At 36.5% G+C, this 18,732-nt stretch overlaps 1 protein-coding gene across 5 annotated transcripts in view; it reads right to left on the reverse strand.

Annotated features, from left to right (window-relative positions):
- evi5b (ecotropic viral integration site 5b) overlaps window positions 1-18,732 on the reverse strand; it is a 59,011-nt gene that overhangs the window by 7,820 nt on the left and 32,459 nt on the right. For 4 of the 5 annotated variants that reach the window (XM_067372989.1, XM_067372992.1, XM_067372991.1 and 1 more), the window contains 15 exons: window positions 18,243-18,467; window positions 17,390-17,464; window positions 16,978-17,103; window positions 16,687-16,830; window positions 16,210-16,299; window positions 15,903-16,000; window positions 15,754-15,814; window positions 15,198-15,251; window positions 14,177-14,209; window positions 13,627-13,776; window positions 12,756-12,887; window positions 12,061-12,201; window positions 11,689-11,847; window positions 10,795-10,941; window positions 10,329-10,424 (listed from right to left, as the gene is read on the reverse strand). In XM_067372989.1, coding sequence (XP_067229090.1) covers window positions 10,329-10,424; window positions 10,795-10,941; window positions 11,689-11,847; window positions 12,061-12,201; window positions 12,756-12,887; window positions 13,627-13,776; window positions 14,177-14,209; window positions 15,198-15,251; window positions 15,754-15,814; window positions 15,903-16,000; window positions 16,210-16,299; window positions 16,687-16,830; window positions 16,978-17,103; window positions 17,390-17,464; window positions 18,243-18,467 — 1,731 coding nt within the window. The remainder of the gene's footprint in view (window positions 1-10,328; window positions 10,425-10,794; window positions 10,942-11,688; window positions 11,848-12,060; window positions 12,202-12,755; window positions 12,888-13,626; window positions 13,777-14,176; window positions 14,210-15,197; window positions 15,252-15,753; window positions 15,815-15,902; window positions 16,001-16,209; window positions 16,300-16,686; window positions 16,831-16,977; window positions 17,104-17,389; window positions 17,465-18,242; window positions 18,468-18,732) is intronic. The other variant, XM_067372994.1, reaches the window with a different exon arrangement.

Consider the following 18,732-nt stretch of genomic DNA (forward strand, 5'->3'; position numbering starts at 1 on the left):
GCAATTCGGCACTCTAGTAAAGTCATGTCACATTTATTTATACAGCACTTTATACAATGGATTGCTTAAAAGCAAAAAGCTTTTCAGGAAAGTTCACTTCGGCAAGCTATTTTGAACTCCCAAAACAAACTCCAAATAAACTTTGTTTTGGCCTTATTTTGTTCGAAATCATGGCACATCAGTTTGTTCTTCGATTTCGTATATCGGGGCCTTTAACTATCTTTGATGTGGGATACGGGTAAAGTGTTTTGCAATACAACTTGAACACAATACATTGTACATAGTACTTAAAAGAAACCTAATATAAAAAGGGTGAAAAACCAGGTGAGATTTTTGTGGCAGCCATATTAGTTTATATGTATGTGAACAGATTGAGAGGTTATAAATGCTGTTGGGTCATTCTGTGTCAAATCAACCAAATTTCGGAAACTTCCCTAGCTCAATTTTTTGATTTTGTGTAATATTTGTTCTGTACAAAGACAAATATAAATAGTGATGTAAGCTAAAATATTAAATGTCAGATGTATATTTACTGAGTAATCAACTTTTTTGTAGAGGGGGGTCTGACAATTTTCACCTGAGATTTGGAGCCAAATTAGAGGGGTGTAAAATGACTTTAGAAAGATGGCAGAATCATTATTTTATTTTTTACACAGTGATTGGTAGGTTTTTAGACCTTTAGCAATCTTTGTTGCTTTAGCAATCTTTGTTGCATTATGTGTCAACAATGACAGTTAAAAAATGGCAAAAAGCACTTCTTGAGTTTTTTGCCTCAAAGTTGCATGCCTGTAACTCAAGAAGTATTAAAGATATCTTAAAGGGGTGGTTCATTGTGATTTCACTTTTTTTTTTAACTTTAGTTAGTGTGTAATGTTGCTGCTTGAGCATAAACAGTATCTGCAAAGTTACAGCACTGAAAGTTCAATGCAAACTGAGATATCTTTTAAAGTTGTGGCAGTTTAATGCCTACAAATACGACCGGTTTGTACTACAACAAGCTTCTTCCCGGGTTGGTGACATCATAAACCCTGCAATTAACATAAACACTGCCCCCAGGAAAATGCAAAAAAGTGGGCAAGGCCATGTCGTGTGCATACAAGTCTTCTTCCTAGGGACGCTGGAGTTCGGGAACAATGTTTAAAATCTATGTTTAATTCTGACAGCTTCCAAAATCTACACAAGTTCAATGCTGGATTTGCACAAAGGCTGTTACTGAAAGATGGAGCAGTTCCCACTTTAAAAGCAGAAGCTGCTGTTTATGGGCCCCAACCTGTAAGTATGTTTTTTTTTTTTTTTTATGAAGTTTTTATGTCATTTTTATTTAGTTATATAGTTTCTGGGATGTAAACAGACCAACGCAGTTTGGCTTCGCTAGCCAGTTAGCTAAATTCTATTTCATACTTCAACAAATGGCTACAAACACCAACAAACTTATTTGCAATCACACCAGCAAACTTCTGTTGGTGTTTGTTGGCGTTTCTGTTATCAGTGTACAGCATTGTTTCATTACGGCTTTTATTTTGTGTTTAACCACATGTTCGTTCATGCTATAAATTAAAGAATACCTTTACAAAAATGCTACTACTCAGTCATGTATTCAGCTACAGTAAAGCTTAACAAAAATACTAAACATTCATAAACGTCCATTAAAAGCCATGCTTGCAGAGGTTCTGCTTGACCCTCTTCATCATTACTGCTATCTGGGTCTGATTCGGGCTCAAATTGATACGGCAATATTGACGCCATTATTTACATTTCCACCGAAGCAAAGACTGGACTTTGGACAAAGAATGGTAAGGGGCGTGGCATTTCCAGACACCATGAATTCTGACAACGCATTCTGGACAGCGACTCGCAATACACATGGCCAGCTAACCAATCTCAGTCCATTGCGTATTTCTGAGGGAGGGGCTTCATAAAACCAGGAACTCAACAGAGCGTTTTTAGGAGAAGGGAAACAGCGGTGTAGAATAAAGGTAAAATATATGAAAAATACAGCGTTTTTTTTAAAAACAGAGCAAGATTCTGGTTCTTTCCCTTTGGTATCTTCATTTTACAGGCCCTCAGTGGTTCAATCCCAGAGATATGGAGATCTTAATGTGGCATTGTACACGTATTCAGTGGTCAAAAACCAAACATGAGTCACTTTTTAAAGAGTAATATCTGAAGAACAAATAATGTTTACTTTATGTACTTTAAATGTACTGTTTTTCTATCAATGCAACTGCATAGAACATACCTGTCTGAGTGCAATAAATATTCCTTTTCCAAAGTTTGCATGCCTGTTACTCTAAAAGTATTCAAGATATCTTAATATCCTTCCAGATTCTTAATATACTTTTCTTTTGAAATCTTCAAGGCCCTATATGGTTCAGTCTCATATATATGGCAATCTCAAAGCAGCTTCAGGTTCAAATTGTTGAATTTTACCCATTTTCAGTGATGGAAAACCAAATGTGGTTCACTTTGCACACCACTGATACTTGTTGCATTTAAAGAGGAATGTCTAAAGAATAAATAATTGTTTAAACTAGAAATGTATCTTTTTCCCCTCTATCAAAAGAATAGCATAGAACCTAACTCTCTGAGTACCAAAAATCCAATGAAATGGTTGAGGCACATTAACTTGCTCTCAAAAGTGTATTTATAAGAATCTATATTTGTTTTTTGGGATACTTGGAAGATGTGATTTTGTTCATTTTAACAGCTTCTGAAGCTACCAATAGTTCAGATATGCAGTATCGTAACTACACGTTACCACATTGACATCCCTATATCTATGAGATTGAACGATATGGGGTCTTAACTTCCTAGATCCTCTAATGGAAAATGATAATATTTTGTAATTATCATTTAAATCTGACAAATTTTCAAATTGTTTTGTTATAAATCAACATCTCAGGAAATTTGATTTCTAATCAAAATTTGACTTTCTGTTACAAAACACTGATTTCGTACATGTCCTCAGTAGAGGACACCAGGACTTAAATCTTGTTTATCAGGCATTTTAGGAGACACAAGTGAATATGAAATGTTGCCAACTATTACTCCCATTATTATACTTTTTTTTTTTTCATTACATTGCTCCAAGAACACATTAATATGCATATTAGATACAGTGTATAGATACATTGCATTAAATGGGGAGGTTTAAAAAAAAAAAAAAAAAAGATAAGTGTCATAAGAGCAAGAATCTAAATTAAAATTAAGATATGTTTAACACTTCTTAAATTAAAGACATGTAAACTTTGGGAAAAAGTTTGTTATTGGCACTCAGAGAGTTGTGTTGTATTCAATTGTTATAATACATTTCTAGTTTCTGTGTTATTTGTACTTCAGACATTCTTCATTAAACACAAACTACAGAGGGTATGCATGTGACGCCACCGAAAGAGGTAAAAGACTGAGTGGCAGCATTGGTTTTCAGCGTGAATGCCGCGAAAAACACACACAAAACAGGAAAGAGCTTTGCGATTGACTGTACAAATAGTTTTGACACAAAATCTGAGGTATATTTTTTACAGACTGCTGAAAGCTACAGAAAAAAAGAAGCAAATAGGTCGCCGCAATTTACAGAAACAGCTGGACTCCAGGCAAAGAAACATGTTTTGCGGTTACCATTTTGTGTCAAAATGTTGAATTTTGGGGAAAAATCATACCCTATATATTGTATTGTTATATATGGTGTTGACAACTCATCAATTAACTATTTACCATCTTATATTCTGCATAATTGGGTGTTTTTAAATAAACACTGACAAAAACTATACAAGTTTTAGGGCGGGATGATATGACGATATATATATAACATATAATATAACATAACATATAAATGATCACTGCAATTTAGACCTACCTATATTGTAGTTATATAAAGTGTTCACAGGAAGTTATTTAGATTAAGATGATTTAAATTAAGATTACAAAAGAAAAGTTTATTAAGAATGAGAATCTAGAAGGATATTAACATATATTGAATACTTTGAGTTACAGGCATGACACCTTTAGAAAAAGAATATTTATGGCACTCAAGACAGGTATGTTCTATGCAGCTGTATGCAAAGTGACCCACATTTGACCAGTTTTTGACCAGTGAAAATGTACAATTTACTGATTTACTCATGTCCATAGCTCTGGGATTGAACCATTGAGGGCTTTTAAAATGAAGATACCAAAAGAAAAGTTAAAAACCAGGATCTAAAAGGATATTAAGACTTGAGGCAAAAAAAAAGGAAAAAAAGTGCTTTTTGCCATTTTTGAACTGTCATTGTTGGCACAATGAAACAAAGATTGCTAAAGTCAACAGATTTTACTAATAGACTAATAGAGTGAAAGTTTATCATTTGCACATATATAAGTCTTGCCAATTTAAACATTAAATTTTAAATCTTTTAAATCATTCAAGCGCAGGAAGAGGTGAAAGAACTTAATTCAGTACTTCAACGCTGTTATCTGCACAAACTCACACACAGAGAGAACACAGAATCGAGTTCTCTTTTGCATCTCTCTGTGCTTGAATGGACACATACACACAAAATTATCTCAAAATATCGGTCTTGGCAAATATTCTCTTAAACATAGATGGTTATGTCTTAAGTGAACTTAAACAGTTGAGAGAAATCAGATGTGTATCATTAGGTCTTAAAGTAACATCACCCTATAAATACATGTTGTCTATATCATCAATCATGTTGATCAAACAACAAAACACAGCTTTATCAATGATTAAGCTATATTTATACAGTGAACACTGAACACAGTGAACACTGTCATTTCACCCCCCCCCCTTTTATTTATTTATTCATTTTTATTTATTTATTTATATTTTCACTGATCGAAAAATGATATAATATGATCTGTAATATTATCCGAACCGTGAGTTTTGTGATCTGTTGCACCACTAGCTTTTCACTGCTGCTGAATGCCTTGGGGGAGCTGCGGTATTGAACAGACATGTGTACACACTACATAACATGTTTACCCACCACATTCACACCTGTTAAAAAGGGAAATCAAAACATACACTACAAACATGCTGCAAAGAGCCGTTTTCCTCTGTATCGGTACAGTTATGGCAAGCCACACAGGACAGAGCGAGGAGTGAAAAAGGAGAAGAGGTGCAGAGAGGGGCGTATTATAGTGGTACTGAGGTAAGATCAACACATGCACACACACCCTAGCAGGGATGGGTGTTTTCAATTCCTGTGGTCTGCGTTCGGCTGTGCATGCAGTTCTCTGATAGGCCGAGGATGGGGATGGAGAGGGATCTAAAGTGTTCTTCCAAGAATTTGTGTTTTTCTTGAGGTTTCTCCCCCTTCCCCCCCCCCTCATAGTGTTGTGATAAGGGAAAGGCAGTTAGCTGACTTCCTTACACTCAGCTGCATGAAATCAGCAGGTGGCAGACTGCAGCTAGGGACATCAAACATCTGAGTAATGGATTCCTCACTTCAGTACTTCACTTCAATATCAATTCATTGATTTTAACGAATAATGATTTTGATGAACCAATATCGAATCTTAAATACTAAAATTGATCGTTTAGTCTATGCTGTTTTGTGTTGATGCGTGAACAAAACTTTATTCGTAGCACTCCGTCTATCGCAATAAGCTTTGCGTTTTGTTACTTTTGATAAGAAACAAAAGACCCAGCTTTCAAATTCTGCCAATTATTATGAAATTCGAACAATAAATGTAATTTTGATGCAATTTAATGTGGTGACAGACCGCTTTAGCCGCTTCAGTTCAAGTGCCAGCATGGAGCGCCCATAAATCGATAATCTCTTCCTCTCTACAACTACTTACATCACAGAACAAACAAGAAAGTATGTTAAAAGAAACAGTACTACTTGCTTAAATGTTTTATATCTAATGTAATCGCTCAATTAGTGTTTCAACCAATTGAAAGAGCTTGTAAACAATGTCACGTAATGTTGCATTTACCTCAGGAAAGCCATTTAGCCTACTTTCCATAGCATTTTGCTAAATATATGCACTGTGTAACATATTCATTACATTTTCACAACTTCTCGGAGCACGTTTACATGACAACAATGTACTAAAAATGGAAATGTTTTTCTTTTGCGTTTTTGAAAAGTTTTGCGCACAGGCGACGTTGTCAAAACGATCCCCATTCACACGGATCTGTGAAAATGAGCAAAAGTAAAAATGTCTGTATTATGCCAGGCCAGTAGTTTGCGATGTCACTTCGTAAAGAAACACTATGCACTTATAGACTTAACACATAATACACATGCACATAACATCACACTTTTCACAAATTTGCAGGCGATAACGGTATTGTTTTCAAAAAAAAAAAAAAACTGCACTTTGAAACCTGTTTTCAAAAGTTTGGGTTTTCAGGCCCCCAAAACGCTGTTGTCATGTAAATGAATGGCCAAACCGCATAAAGATTTCTGTTTTTAGTTGTAAATGGTGTTGTGTAAACACTTGATGTTTTTATTATTTTATATATGTTTGAATAAATCCGTCAAGTTATGACAGCCACCATTTAAATATTGTAGAATGTAGAAAAATAATTCTATCATTAAATTTTATATCAAAACTGCCTTGTGCAATTTAAATGTTCGCATACAAAACAGTTTATTGATTATTATATCTTAAAAGAAATAATTGAATTTAAGTGTTACATTTATTTTAAAACTGTATTCCATTAATTTTATCCTTTAATATTATAGTATTGTACCAACTGACAGGGTGCCCTGTAAAGTTTAGAGCTTTAGTTGAGAGATATATTTTTTAAATAAAAACTGACATGTACTGTACCTGTCTAATATACAATATTAAATCAGAATCAAATCAACAAGAGCTTGTGAATTGAAATCAAATCCTAAAAATCTGTCAATAGCCAGCCCCACTAAAAACTAGAATAAACATTTTAAATGCTACAAGTCAATTTAGGCATCACACAACATTATAATGAGATTTGCTAAAGAGTACATTTAACAGTTTTACTAAAGGATTAAGTGTGTTTGAAGATTAACTTGAAGTGAGTGTTATGAACATGGTGAGTCTAATGTAGACTACAATGCAAGTATGAGTCCCAGTTTAATGCAAATTGTATTAAATTATTTAAATGGAGACATTTTAGGCCTTCCATGACAATATATCTATACAAAAATAGACAACTCTCTTCAGAAGCTAAAATACATTATTTTCATTTAAAAAAAAAAAAAAGCTTATTCGTTGTTTGTTCAGTCCAAAGATTTGAGTTAACACAACTTTTTTTTTATTTTTTATAATCAAGTAAACAGCATAACCGTTTCAAACGAAAAGCAGAACAGAACTGAGCCACAATGACTCGATCAAATGGTGATGCTGATGAACTTGTAGTATTAAAGATGAACTGCTGGCCTGATTCTGGGAAAGATTCAACTTCGTTAAATTGAGCAATTTTTATCTGATGGAACGAACTCTATTGTGACATTACTGCTTTTTAAAATTTGATGTATAATGCAAACTAAAATTGTAACTTTACAATGCACTTTACAACTCAGATATAGAAAAGAACCTGCGTATTTGTTGAAACGTTAAAACATAACGCCTTCTACAGACACATTATGACAAATATGTAGTTGAGGTAAAATGTTCAGTATTTGTTGTTCTATATCAGGTTGTCATGGCAACAAACACTGTCACTTCAGTGTTTCGGGTGCATGTGATTTGAAACACTTCAACTAAATGTCACTTTTCCTCTCTGCAGCAACTCATTACTATACTACTGAGATTTCTCTTATTGCCCTTTCTTTGTTCACGTGTATGCATGCATCTTACAAACACCTGCCAAGCTAAATCTCTCTTTTACAATCGATCATATGAATCCAGAGCAGTAAAGCATAAAGCAGAATGTGAGCTTTGATTATAACTTGGTGCGTTTCTCTGCCTGATAGGAAGTGGTTTCTCATCTGGTAATGAAGATAGCTAAGCTGCGGTCCCATGGGCCATGCAAGCAGCCGTTTCAACCCTGTGCTCTGCTAGGTGTTAAAACTAAGAAGAAGAAGAAAAAAACCCACTCCACTCTTAGCTCATAACAATGCAGAGAAGGAGCAATGCTGATGCTCTACATTTTCGTTGTGAAGGCTTCATTCAATCTTACTTGCACATCAGTCGCAATAACTATTAAAAGACTCGGGGCTAACACATTGTGTGGGTGTTCTCTGAAAGGTGTCTACATCTCCTGCATGCTGGGGAGCTGGGTTAGTGTGTTGGTGTCTGGTGTCAGACAGACCTGTAGGTTCACTTTATAGTGGATCTTTCCAGTGAAAATAAAAACCACACTCACACCAGGGGTGACTCAGAGAGTCAGTCCAGAGAATTAACGCTGTGGTGACATCATGGTGTTATATTTTCCAGCAATGGGACATGTCAAGTTAAGAGTGGGCGAAAGATGAGCAAATAAATGATTGGTTCGATGCTATGTCGGTAACAATGATGAAAAGATATGCAAATTCTAAATGCTTCATAATTAAATAAAATGATTTAACTTTGTTTATTTGTGTGTTGTGTGTAACTGATACATGTGGCAATTTGCATGGGTGATAAATAGCTTAAATTTGCAACAGTGCTGTTTACTCGCACAAAAAAAAAAAAAAAAAAAAAGACTTCATATTTCCCAAATTAAAACACACAAGAGAACAAACAAACATAGAACTCAGCAATATAATGCAGAAATTGCACTGTATTGACAATCTTGCATGTGTTAAGATGCTTGTTTAGGTTTAATGAATCTATACATTACCAAGATCTTTGCCATTATTTACTGATTAACGGGTGTTGCACTGCAGATCCAACCAATTGCTATTAGCTACCAAAGGTTTCAGTAAGTCTAAGGTTTAAGTCAATTTGATCCGTTTTTAGTAAATCACACAGAACAGAATGAACAGTTACAATGTAAAAAATGCATTAACAGCTGTGTGGAACTTATAATGAACTGCATTCATTAACTTTGTTAGCCTGAATTAAAATACATTTTAATCATTTGGTGGTGTTCTTGACCTATAGATAAACAACGGGTAGTTTCTTTCTCTCATTCACTCACATCTTCACTGTCTTGAGCCAAAAGCAAAAAAGTGAATTAAAGTATGGTGAGCCAGATATGTTGCCCACAGCCCTCAGGGTAAAAACCATCTAGGTAGCCAAAACCACAGAACCACAGCTAAGAGCTGCACATGCCTAAAAGGAGCATGCTTGTCTAATCTGATATATTGCAAACTGATGCAATTTCAACATACATAAATCAATTGCATACATCTAGCAAAATACAAATCTCTCTAGTTAAATCTAGGAAAGGAAACAGCTAAATGTGAGATTACGCAGACTGTCCAACATCACACTTCACAGACATTAAAAAAAGTGTTGAAGAGAAAAGCTTGCAACAGAAATGAACAAACTCTCATATAGGTGAGATTTAGTTTCGAATACAAAAAAAGCCCGCATTATATATCCGTCTCAGGAAGGAAAGTCAAACACCCCACACTGATATAAAACGACACTGATGACATACTGAGCCAATCTTTAAAATAATTTGTCTTCCTGCATGGGGAAAGGAACATTTTTAGACAGCAGCATTTTCTCTGAAAAGATCAAAAAACGCTCATCTCACTTCTCACTTTAATCCAGTAAATCTTACTAATATAATCTTTCCCTCAAATCAAAACACACCTGCATTTCAATCACGGTTGACATATGTCTGACCCTTTTTACCGTAATGCCAAAGCTGCAGTAATTACAGTAAGTTTTTTTTAACTGATTTACTTGAAAAGAGTGTATACATCTTACAACAGGATTCTGAAAACTGTGTATAAGGAAAGTTGTATTTAAACATATATTGTAAAGCTAGGTAAGAAGAATTATGTTTTTTTTTATAAAATTCTAGGGCATTAACTTTAGATGCACTCTAATTTTAGTTTTGGTTCAATTCAAATTATTTGCAAAATTAACATGCCAAATCAACCAAGAAATGTTTTTAAAGTCACATAATACAAAAAAATTTGGTCTTTCACACAGAAAAAGGATGAACTAAATGAACTATGTTCACAAAGAACCACTGAGCAAAACCTTATTTACACACTGGATGTTAAATATTGTGGACAAATAATACACTCAAAATGCTATGAGAGAAGAAAAATATACTCACATTTTAAAAAGTAAAAATCTAATGGGCATTCTAGGGTCTAACAAACAAAAAAGCAATACTATGAAAGGGAACTATGAGCAGCTGTGCTATGGAGAGACTACTGTCATGGACTAGACAGAAGGGCTGTGTAAGACTAAACTGGACTGATGAAGTGTGATTTGTTGCTTATATGTACCTGAATCTCAAGCTCAGAGATCTGCTGCTGAAGCTCAGCCATGGCAGCAATATTGTCAGCTTCTCTCAATCTCACTGCCATTACCTCTTCTTTATTCTGTTTGAGATAGAAAGAGAAAAAAGACTGGGAAATAAAAAAAACTGTGAACATATATTCAGCTTTTACTGAATGGCTTATTTGTGTATGTTTAACTGAAAGCAGAAACACACTTACTAAACCCTATTTAAAGCCAAGTCATGAATGAGGAAATGCAACCAAATCATACAAAGATGTGGTAATTAGAGGCATATTTTGCTTTTTTGTATCATAAAAGTATTTTTATTTTTGGCAGATTACTAACTGCATGAAAGGTATAATGGTAACTAGAATAAATAAATAAAGACTTTTGAGATAAAGTCTACAATTTTGCAAAAGACTATGGGATTGTCTGTGACTACTCAGTTGATGTCATGTAAATTATCATCACCTTGCATTCTATTTCAGCCTGTTTCCGTTTCATCTCCTGCAGCTCTGCATGCAACATCTTGTTCTGGTTGGTCAAAACCTGCAGTCGCTCCTGTAGATTTCGTGCCTCCAGTTCTGCTCGCCGCAGTTGATTACTATGTCTTTGATTCTGTGAGTGAAAATAGAATAAATTCAAAACTCACAGCTATCCTAAAAAAAAAGACAGCAGTGCTAACTCTGATAACAGCCTATCATGTAAAAAAAATCATTTAATTTGTCTCCCTCTACTGGCCAAAAATCTGTGTATGTTCTCTTGTCTCAGCCTCGGACATCACACATGCATATGGCACACAAAACTGGAAATACTTTATAAGGCAATAGTATGAATCTGATTTACTTCTACAGGTTTTCTGGGAGTCTAGTGTGTGGTGATCTTTAACGGTCCACCAGAAAACAAAGCTGTGCTTAAAGTTCTGATACTGTAGCAATGATCACTTCAGAGAAGCATCTAAATGCTGGATTTAAAAAAAAAAAATGAATGCATCAATAGTCTGTTATAACACAAAGGTCTGTAATAGTTGCAACATGTACCCGCCCCTAAACATGATGTTGAACAAAACAAAGCTACAAAACTGTGATTGGTCACTTTATATGTCAGTCAGACGGCCTCTTCCTGACTAAGTGAGTGGACCTTGGGCAATTGCAGTGGCTATACGATTAGTATTGCGGATCCTAAACATAACAAAATATGTAGATGTAGCCAGGCAAAAGTCTGGCTAAGCAAGTCTGTCTCTTAAGTCCTGAACAAATGATGATTCTTTGAAAAATATGATTAAAAAAGTGAAAATAGGATTAGAAATTGGCCTTCTCATGAATGCCCAACACACTGCACAGGTGTAAGTGCGTGTGTCAAGACCTGGGTCTCCAGTTCCAGCATCCTCTGTCTGGTCTCTCTGAGCTCAGCCTGTGCCTCTGCCTCTCTGAGCCTCACGCTCATCAGCTCATCCTGAAGCTCGCTCGCTGCATTCTTCCGCGGACTGTCTTTCCAGCGGCCCGCTGTGCGTGCCAGATGCCTCTGCAAACAATGCCAAAAATGTCTTACTGAAACATTTGACAGTTAATTGGAGGCATGAAAAGGAGTGCATATGGTAAAGCTGCAACACAGCAGAGCTTGTGGATATTACACACATTCTAATATTGTGAATGAAACAGCTTTCTATGTGTGTGTGTGTGTGTGTGTGTGTGTGTGTGTGTGTGCGTGCGTGCGTGCGTGTGTGTATATATTCACCTGCCAGTGCTCCTCCAGGTCTCTGACCTGCTGTCTAAGCTCTTTAAGACCAGTTAGAGCCTCTGCCTCCCTCAGCTTTACACCAATTAACTCCTCCTGAAGACGTACCACATTATTCTCATCTGGCAGGGATGCATTTCTCTATAACAGAAACAAATATACAAGAAAGATAAGTGTAAGCTTATACACCAGAATGAAGAGAAAGTACTTTTCTGCAGTTAGGCAGCTAAAGTGGGGGCCAAACCTGGAATCATTTAATGTGTAGAAAAGCAAGCAGAAAAGACAGCTTTGACCATCAAGCTTGCTGGTCTCAATCAAATAACCACTAAATCTGACACGTTTTTCCACCACCTTTAATCGGCCCTGATCATCTGCTGTTTTTAAATAACTGGCCACTTATTGATTATTGGCCGATACTTCGGTGCATCCCTAATTTTAATGGTTATATATTTAAATATCTTACGATTACTGAAAGCAGCTTGTGATGGCATCAAGACTGAATTCAATGTAGAATGATAAAATATATTACTTCATGAGCAGGTCATGTAGGAAAGTAGCGAGTTATCATTGTTTGGCTCTTTGAAATGCCAGTTCTGAGAATGAACATGAATACCAGTACCACAATGGTGAAAAAAAACATAACTGCCTACAGCTGATTATGTGTGCTTAAAAGAATGCTATTAAAGTTGTACCACCTTCTCCATGTCGAGGATCTTGTCCTGCATCTCTTTCAGTGCGCACTGAGACTCAGCCTCCTTAAGTCGGGCCTGAACCAGTTCTCTCTCCAACTGCAGGATAAACTCCTCAGTGTAGCGTGGGTTCGCCTTCTAAATTAAAAAAAAAAAAGTTTGACCAAAAATTCTGTCAATCAAAACCCAACCCATCAGTAATTAATGTCAGTGTTGTAACCAAATACTCATGGAATTAACATCTGAATGGCTCTTGTGGTTTGATTTTACCAACAACATAGATCACACATTCATTTCATCTTCAGATTTAAAAAAAAAAAAAAAAAAAAAAAAAGTTCTCTCAACACGTGTTCATGGTTTTACCACCAGCCACATTAAAACATAATGATATTGCAACACAACATTATGTAAAACAGCACTTTCCCCACAGCACATGACACATTATCCACTTTTTCTGTGTTGAGCATGTGCACATTAATAACTGATGAGCCATATTCTGCCCTTCGGCTGGGAATGTAGATTTTATCAAACAGGCAGTGGCTTCTCGAGACTCTCTGCTTAAGTTACACTCATTCTTGACAAACTCCTACATATACATACACCCCATTTGGCAGAGTTGTGCATGCAAATGACCCCAGCTCTGCTGTTCTGATCTGCAGTCATGCATGTAAAGAGCATCATTACAAGAGCTGCTGTTTGCAGCTCTGTGGTCGCTGAGATTTTGTTGCTAGGCAACGGCGAAAGAATCAAGTACATCTGCCACTGAAAACTGTTGAAATGTGGGAGCTAAACATTTCTCAGTGTAGTCATACGGTTTCTGGGTTCGAAGAGCAGGCCTCTCATCCAGGAGGAGGCGCTGTCTCTGAACTGTCCTTACCGCAAACGGCTGCTGTTGCTGGAGCTGTCGGATGGTGTTTTGCGCTTGTTCCAGCTGTGCACTGGTCTCCTCATTGTGTTGTTTGACTGTGGCCAGCTCCCGCTTGACCAGATAGTTCTCCTCCGCCTCTTGGGCTCGTGTCACCTGACCCTGACGTGACCAATTATGGATGAGGGGTGAGCGGAGAATCGGAATGGGTGGAAACGAATGTATGGATGGAGAAAAATAATTCTGGATCTCAAGCTCTGTCATGCTGTTAGCAGTTTTAGGCTTTCAATTTAGCACTTAAAATTTCTTTGACTATCAAAAGGGGGATTATTGTAGTATTCCACCAATAATCAGGACTGCAGCCCAAAGATAATAAGCACAGTGATACCTCTTCCCTGAAGTCAGAAATTGCAGATTTTGCCTTATTTCACTGTTGATTGTGAGTAGGTGTGAGATATTTAAGCAAATCAAGGAAATGAAGCAAAGCTAAAGATAGAACTGCTGTGTTCTTAAATGGAAAAAAGACAGAGCTAAAGGGTGGAGAGGAGAGTGAAAATTGTACCTGAATCAATCTATCTGCCAAAGAAGCACTTTCCTAAAAACAGAGAAAATCCATAAAGGAAACAGCAAAGAGAAGAGAGAGACCAAAGAATATTACAACACAGAACAAAACAATAAGACTGATTTGACAGAAAACAGTGTTCTTTTTCGTACCCCTACATTAAAACATTGCAAAAATACCGTTCTAGATGAACATTTGCTATATCAGCATAAATATGCACCTTTGAAAACATCACAGTGAGGTGGGGTAGAAAAGGAACATGATTTAAGCATGGTGTCCATGCTGTGGCTATGGAAAAAAGCAAGATTGTGCACCACAACAGGGTGAAAAGTGTAAAAGGAGGCCAAGCAGAGGACAGTCTGTGCGTCAGAAGGGTTAGAATAAATAAAACAGAATTAGTGTTATTTTAAAGCCTCTAGGTCTACTGTTTGTGTGACGAATGCGGGCCTTGGCTACGAACGGGGAATTTCTGAAGACGTTTGAATTAGTACTTCATTTGAGTACAAAGGTTCCATGCTGAGAGGTGACGAAAGCCAAGTGGAGGTGGTGTTGTTTTTTTTTTACTGACCTGCACTGTGGGCTTTCTTTTTCATGCATGACACAAACATGCCTTCACAAGCAGAGAATATTCTGACATGCACCACTGCAGGCTTGGGTTTTCACCCATGCTCAAAAGAACAGCCTGTCAGACAACCACTTTGGCCTGAAATAAGTACATGTAGTGTACAAGCATTTCATACCAATGTGTGCACGCAAAAGATTGACTTTTCTTTCAGTTAGCACTGTACTTACCAGCCTCTTAAAACACAACAGGTTTTCCAATGACATGCACACAAGCAGTTAGTTATGATACAGCCAATGGGGTGTGTGGATGAGCATTTGTAATTGTTGACACCAAAGAGTTGTGATAACTGACGGCAAGAAGATTAACCATTTCAAGATAAGCAAATATGGGATGACAATGGTTAATGGACATGTTTGATTGATTAATGATTTGCTTTGCCTCTTATGTATCACTCACTTTCTCCAGAGTGTCTATTCGTTGCTTCAGCAATCTGTTCTCTGTCCGTAGTCTCTGTAATAAGCAATACATCAATAAAATATTACAATTATTTGGCAATATTATTGTTTAGTTTGTGTTTCAACTGAACACATTTAACAGTATTTATTTTAAAATGGGTTGAGAAAATAGATAATTATAGACAATGGACTCTTTTTTTACATGTCCACAGTTCTCAAAAGCAGAAGTTGTTATGGTTGGCTAAATGTCTACAGTGGTGAACGGGAGATTACAGCAAATATGATTTTTCTGTTCTTATTTGTTCCAATAGTAAATTTCTCAACTTCCACAACTTTCCAAACAAACAACAACAACAAAAAACAGGGAGATTGGCTACAGAAAGATGGTCAATATTACTATCGCTCCCACAGCTACTGTATTATTTTTAAATGTACTTTTTTAATATTAAAAAAATGTGACTTACAATGTTAATAACTGTGAAAAAACACATCATCAAATGTTTGGAAAGGCATAATTTAAGCAAAATGCAAGTTGGGTGGTGGGATGGATGTCTTACCTTGATCTCCACCTGTTCTTCCATCTCCTTGGTTTTGATTGTAGTGTACTCCTTTTCTAATCTGTGAATGAAGGCATAAAGAAACAGTTCAGAAATCTTCCATGTCTAAAAACATACAAAAAAAATAAAAAATTCAATTGTAAACTCACTTTTTCATTTTCTTGGCATTGTACTTGACTTGATAAGCAGCCTGGATAACTTTGTCTGGTCCACTATCCAGCTGGTGAGGGATGACCTTCTGAAAGTGCTGCAACAGAGTCAAAATAACAAAATTGCTTATTATCATTTAATTATGCATATTTGTAAAACAAATGAATTTGTACACTGCTTAGTGGAAACTACTCTAGACTATTTATGGTGTGGCAGCTTCTACAGAGAGTATTGGCTAGCATAAGCATTATAATTAAGACAAATAAGAGTTTATTCTTGAAAGGAACATGTTTATAAATACCCCACCTGCAACATTCCCTCCATGTCCAACTGCATGAGCTCTGTCTGATTCATCTGCAGGATGGCCATCCCCACACGAAACACTATCTCTAAACCCTGTAAGGACACCTACTGGTGAAAACTCAAGATCCAAAAATATTTGCAGTAGCATTGAGAAGCCACCAGAGGGCGATAGCAGACCACTAAAATACACCAGTGTGCTGTGTTCTCAATTAGCTTAGCACGTAAAACATATGATGACAACACCACCAAAATGAAAGGCAGAGGAGACTCTCTCTCTCTCTCTGTGTCTGTGTGTCTGTCTGTCTGTGTGTGTGTGTGTGTGTGTGTGTGTGTGTGTGTGTGTGTGTGTGTGTGTGTGTGTGTGTGTGTGTGTGTGTGTGTGTGTGTGTGTGTGTGTGTGTGTGTGTGTGTGTGTGTGTGTGTGTGTGTGAGCGTGCGTGCGTGTGTGTGAAAGAGAGAGAGAGAATGATAAAGTCTTACCTCACACATGAATATATCAAAGATCCTGGTGGCTACAGGAAGAGGGAACGAGGTAAGAAAGATTGTGAGAAACCAAGATGAAGCATACATGGAGGTATGGAAACTCTGGGCTTGGAAGTGCACATGGAGCTCTGGGAGCTGCTCCTGCAGGGAGAAACCAAAAGAGACTGTAAAATCACAGAGAGAAAGCAAGAACTATGTGCAGTTCATAAAACACATGGATTTAGTTTAGTGGGGAATTGGAATGTTAAGCTAAGCTTAAAAGTCTGATTTTGGCAAACAGTCACTGACCTGAATCATACATTCAAACTGGTACATGCAGAGGCCCAGTTCAGCCATACTGGGTTTAAAGAGCTCTCTCAACCTGTAATCTTGCATCAGTTTCACAAACACACAAAAAGCCTCTTCTTCTGGCATCTGCGAGAAGGCAATTATACATCACATAATTACAGACTAGAAAAACACTACCAACAGATATACATTAATTTGAAGAAATAATAATAACCATTATTATTATGTAATTATTATTATTATCATCATCATCATCATTATTAGTACAAAACCCAAGATTATATATATAACCATCACAGAACAGCAGCTCATCCAGCATTATCTTAAATATTATACTGTAATGTTTCATAATACAGCTTGTTAAAAATCGTATGTGATTTATATGTGGAATATTTTTGGACTCCGTTAATACCTGCATTAGAAGAAGGCCGACAATGAAAGCGCTTCCCTGACAGTAACCCACCTCTCTATCAACCAGGGAATAAGCCTGTAAACACAAAAGTGAGATTTAGTGAGAGCTGGACTATCATTTATAAAATCATTGCTGAGTTAAGTGCAGAATCGGCTCTGTTCTTCCCCCAGTCAAGCCTGTGAATTACTCATCCACTCTTTAAAAACAACCTCAAGTGATCTTTAGGTGTTTTCTTAGGGTGAGCTGTCTTTAAATGTCATTAAACTTAAACTGATGTCAGGTGGTGTACAGGCTACAGATCTGGAGGTTCATATTGCGAATGAACTATACTTATAAATAACCAAGTATGAAGTATAACTACTATGTCCTTGTTCAAATTTTTTTTTTTCTCTGATATCAAATGTGTTTAAAAATTAAAAATAAATAAATAAAAATATTGTTAATGATGGACAACACACAATATTGGATCATACAAATTCCTGTCAATTCTGGACCTAATGATGTTGGAAAGAAAATAAAAACAGCATTCATCATTTTGAGTTACAGCTGTACTTTTATGTTCAAAATATTCTTATATGTGCAATCTGCTTAATTAAAGCTACTACTGGACATTTACAAATCTAATAAAAAATTAACCTATAACCTGTTGTTTTAGGGAAACTGCAGCGATGCCGTGTGATATCATCTTATTACATTTACTGATGAGCAGTCCCAGAGAAAATATCTTGTCTTTATTTTTTTCTGAAATTATTAGATTTTGTGTCAATGTGCGGATGAATTGGTCAACATCCTGGCTATCACCCCTTCCATTCAAACTCTCTTCCAACCTCTAATGGAAATCATTTCTCCATACCTTCATAACATTAAAGAGCACCTCCTGACCCAAACTGTCCTTCTCCTTAAAGAACTCATGCTCGGGGTAGGTACGGGCAATGTCCCTGCGGATGAGTTTTTCACAGGGCGAGGTCATCTTCAGCAGCTCAGAGTACTGCTCCTTTATGGGTAGATTCTGGGCATTGCACAACAGCTGCCACACTATTGCTCTGAAGTGATGCGGAATGCCTTTCCTAACCAGTTCCTATGAAAAAACAACAACAAACCACTTTTAAATATTAACACTGAAAGTAAGGGCATAACAGCCTTACTTAAGAACAAGTACTCATGTTGCCAGTTGCCACATCTACAGGGTTGTAGAAGATATTAGTGTATTTGAAGGATTACACCTTAAAATGACTGAAGGTTTCAAGATTGTCAGCATTCAGATGTTCTCCCAAGGGTTTAGTTTGTGCCTCAGACAGGATAAGGCAATTTTATGCTGCTAAATATAACCTTGTCAAAGATTT

Source organism: Chanodichthys erythropterus, chromosome 21 (assembly GCF_024489055.1).
Source record: "Chanodichthys erythropterus isolate Z2021 chromosome 21, ASM2448905v1, whole genome shotgun sequence".
In the NCBI taxonomy this organism is placed as follows: Eukaryota; Metazoa; Chordata; class Actinopteri; order Cypriniformes; family Xenocyprididae; genus Chanodichthys; species Chanodichthys erythropterus.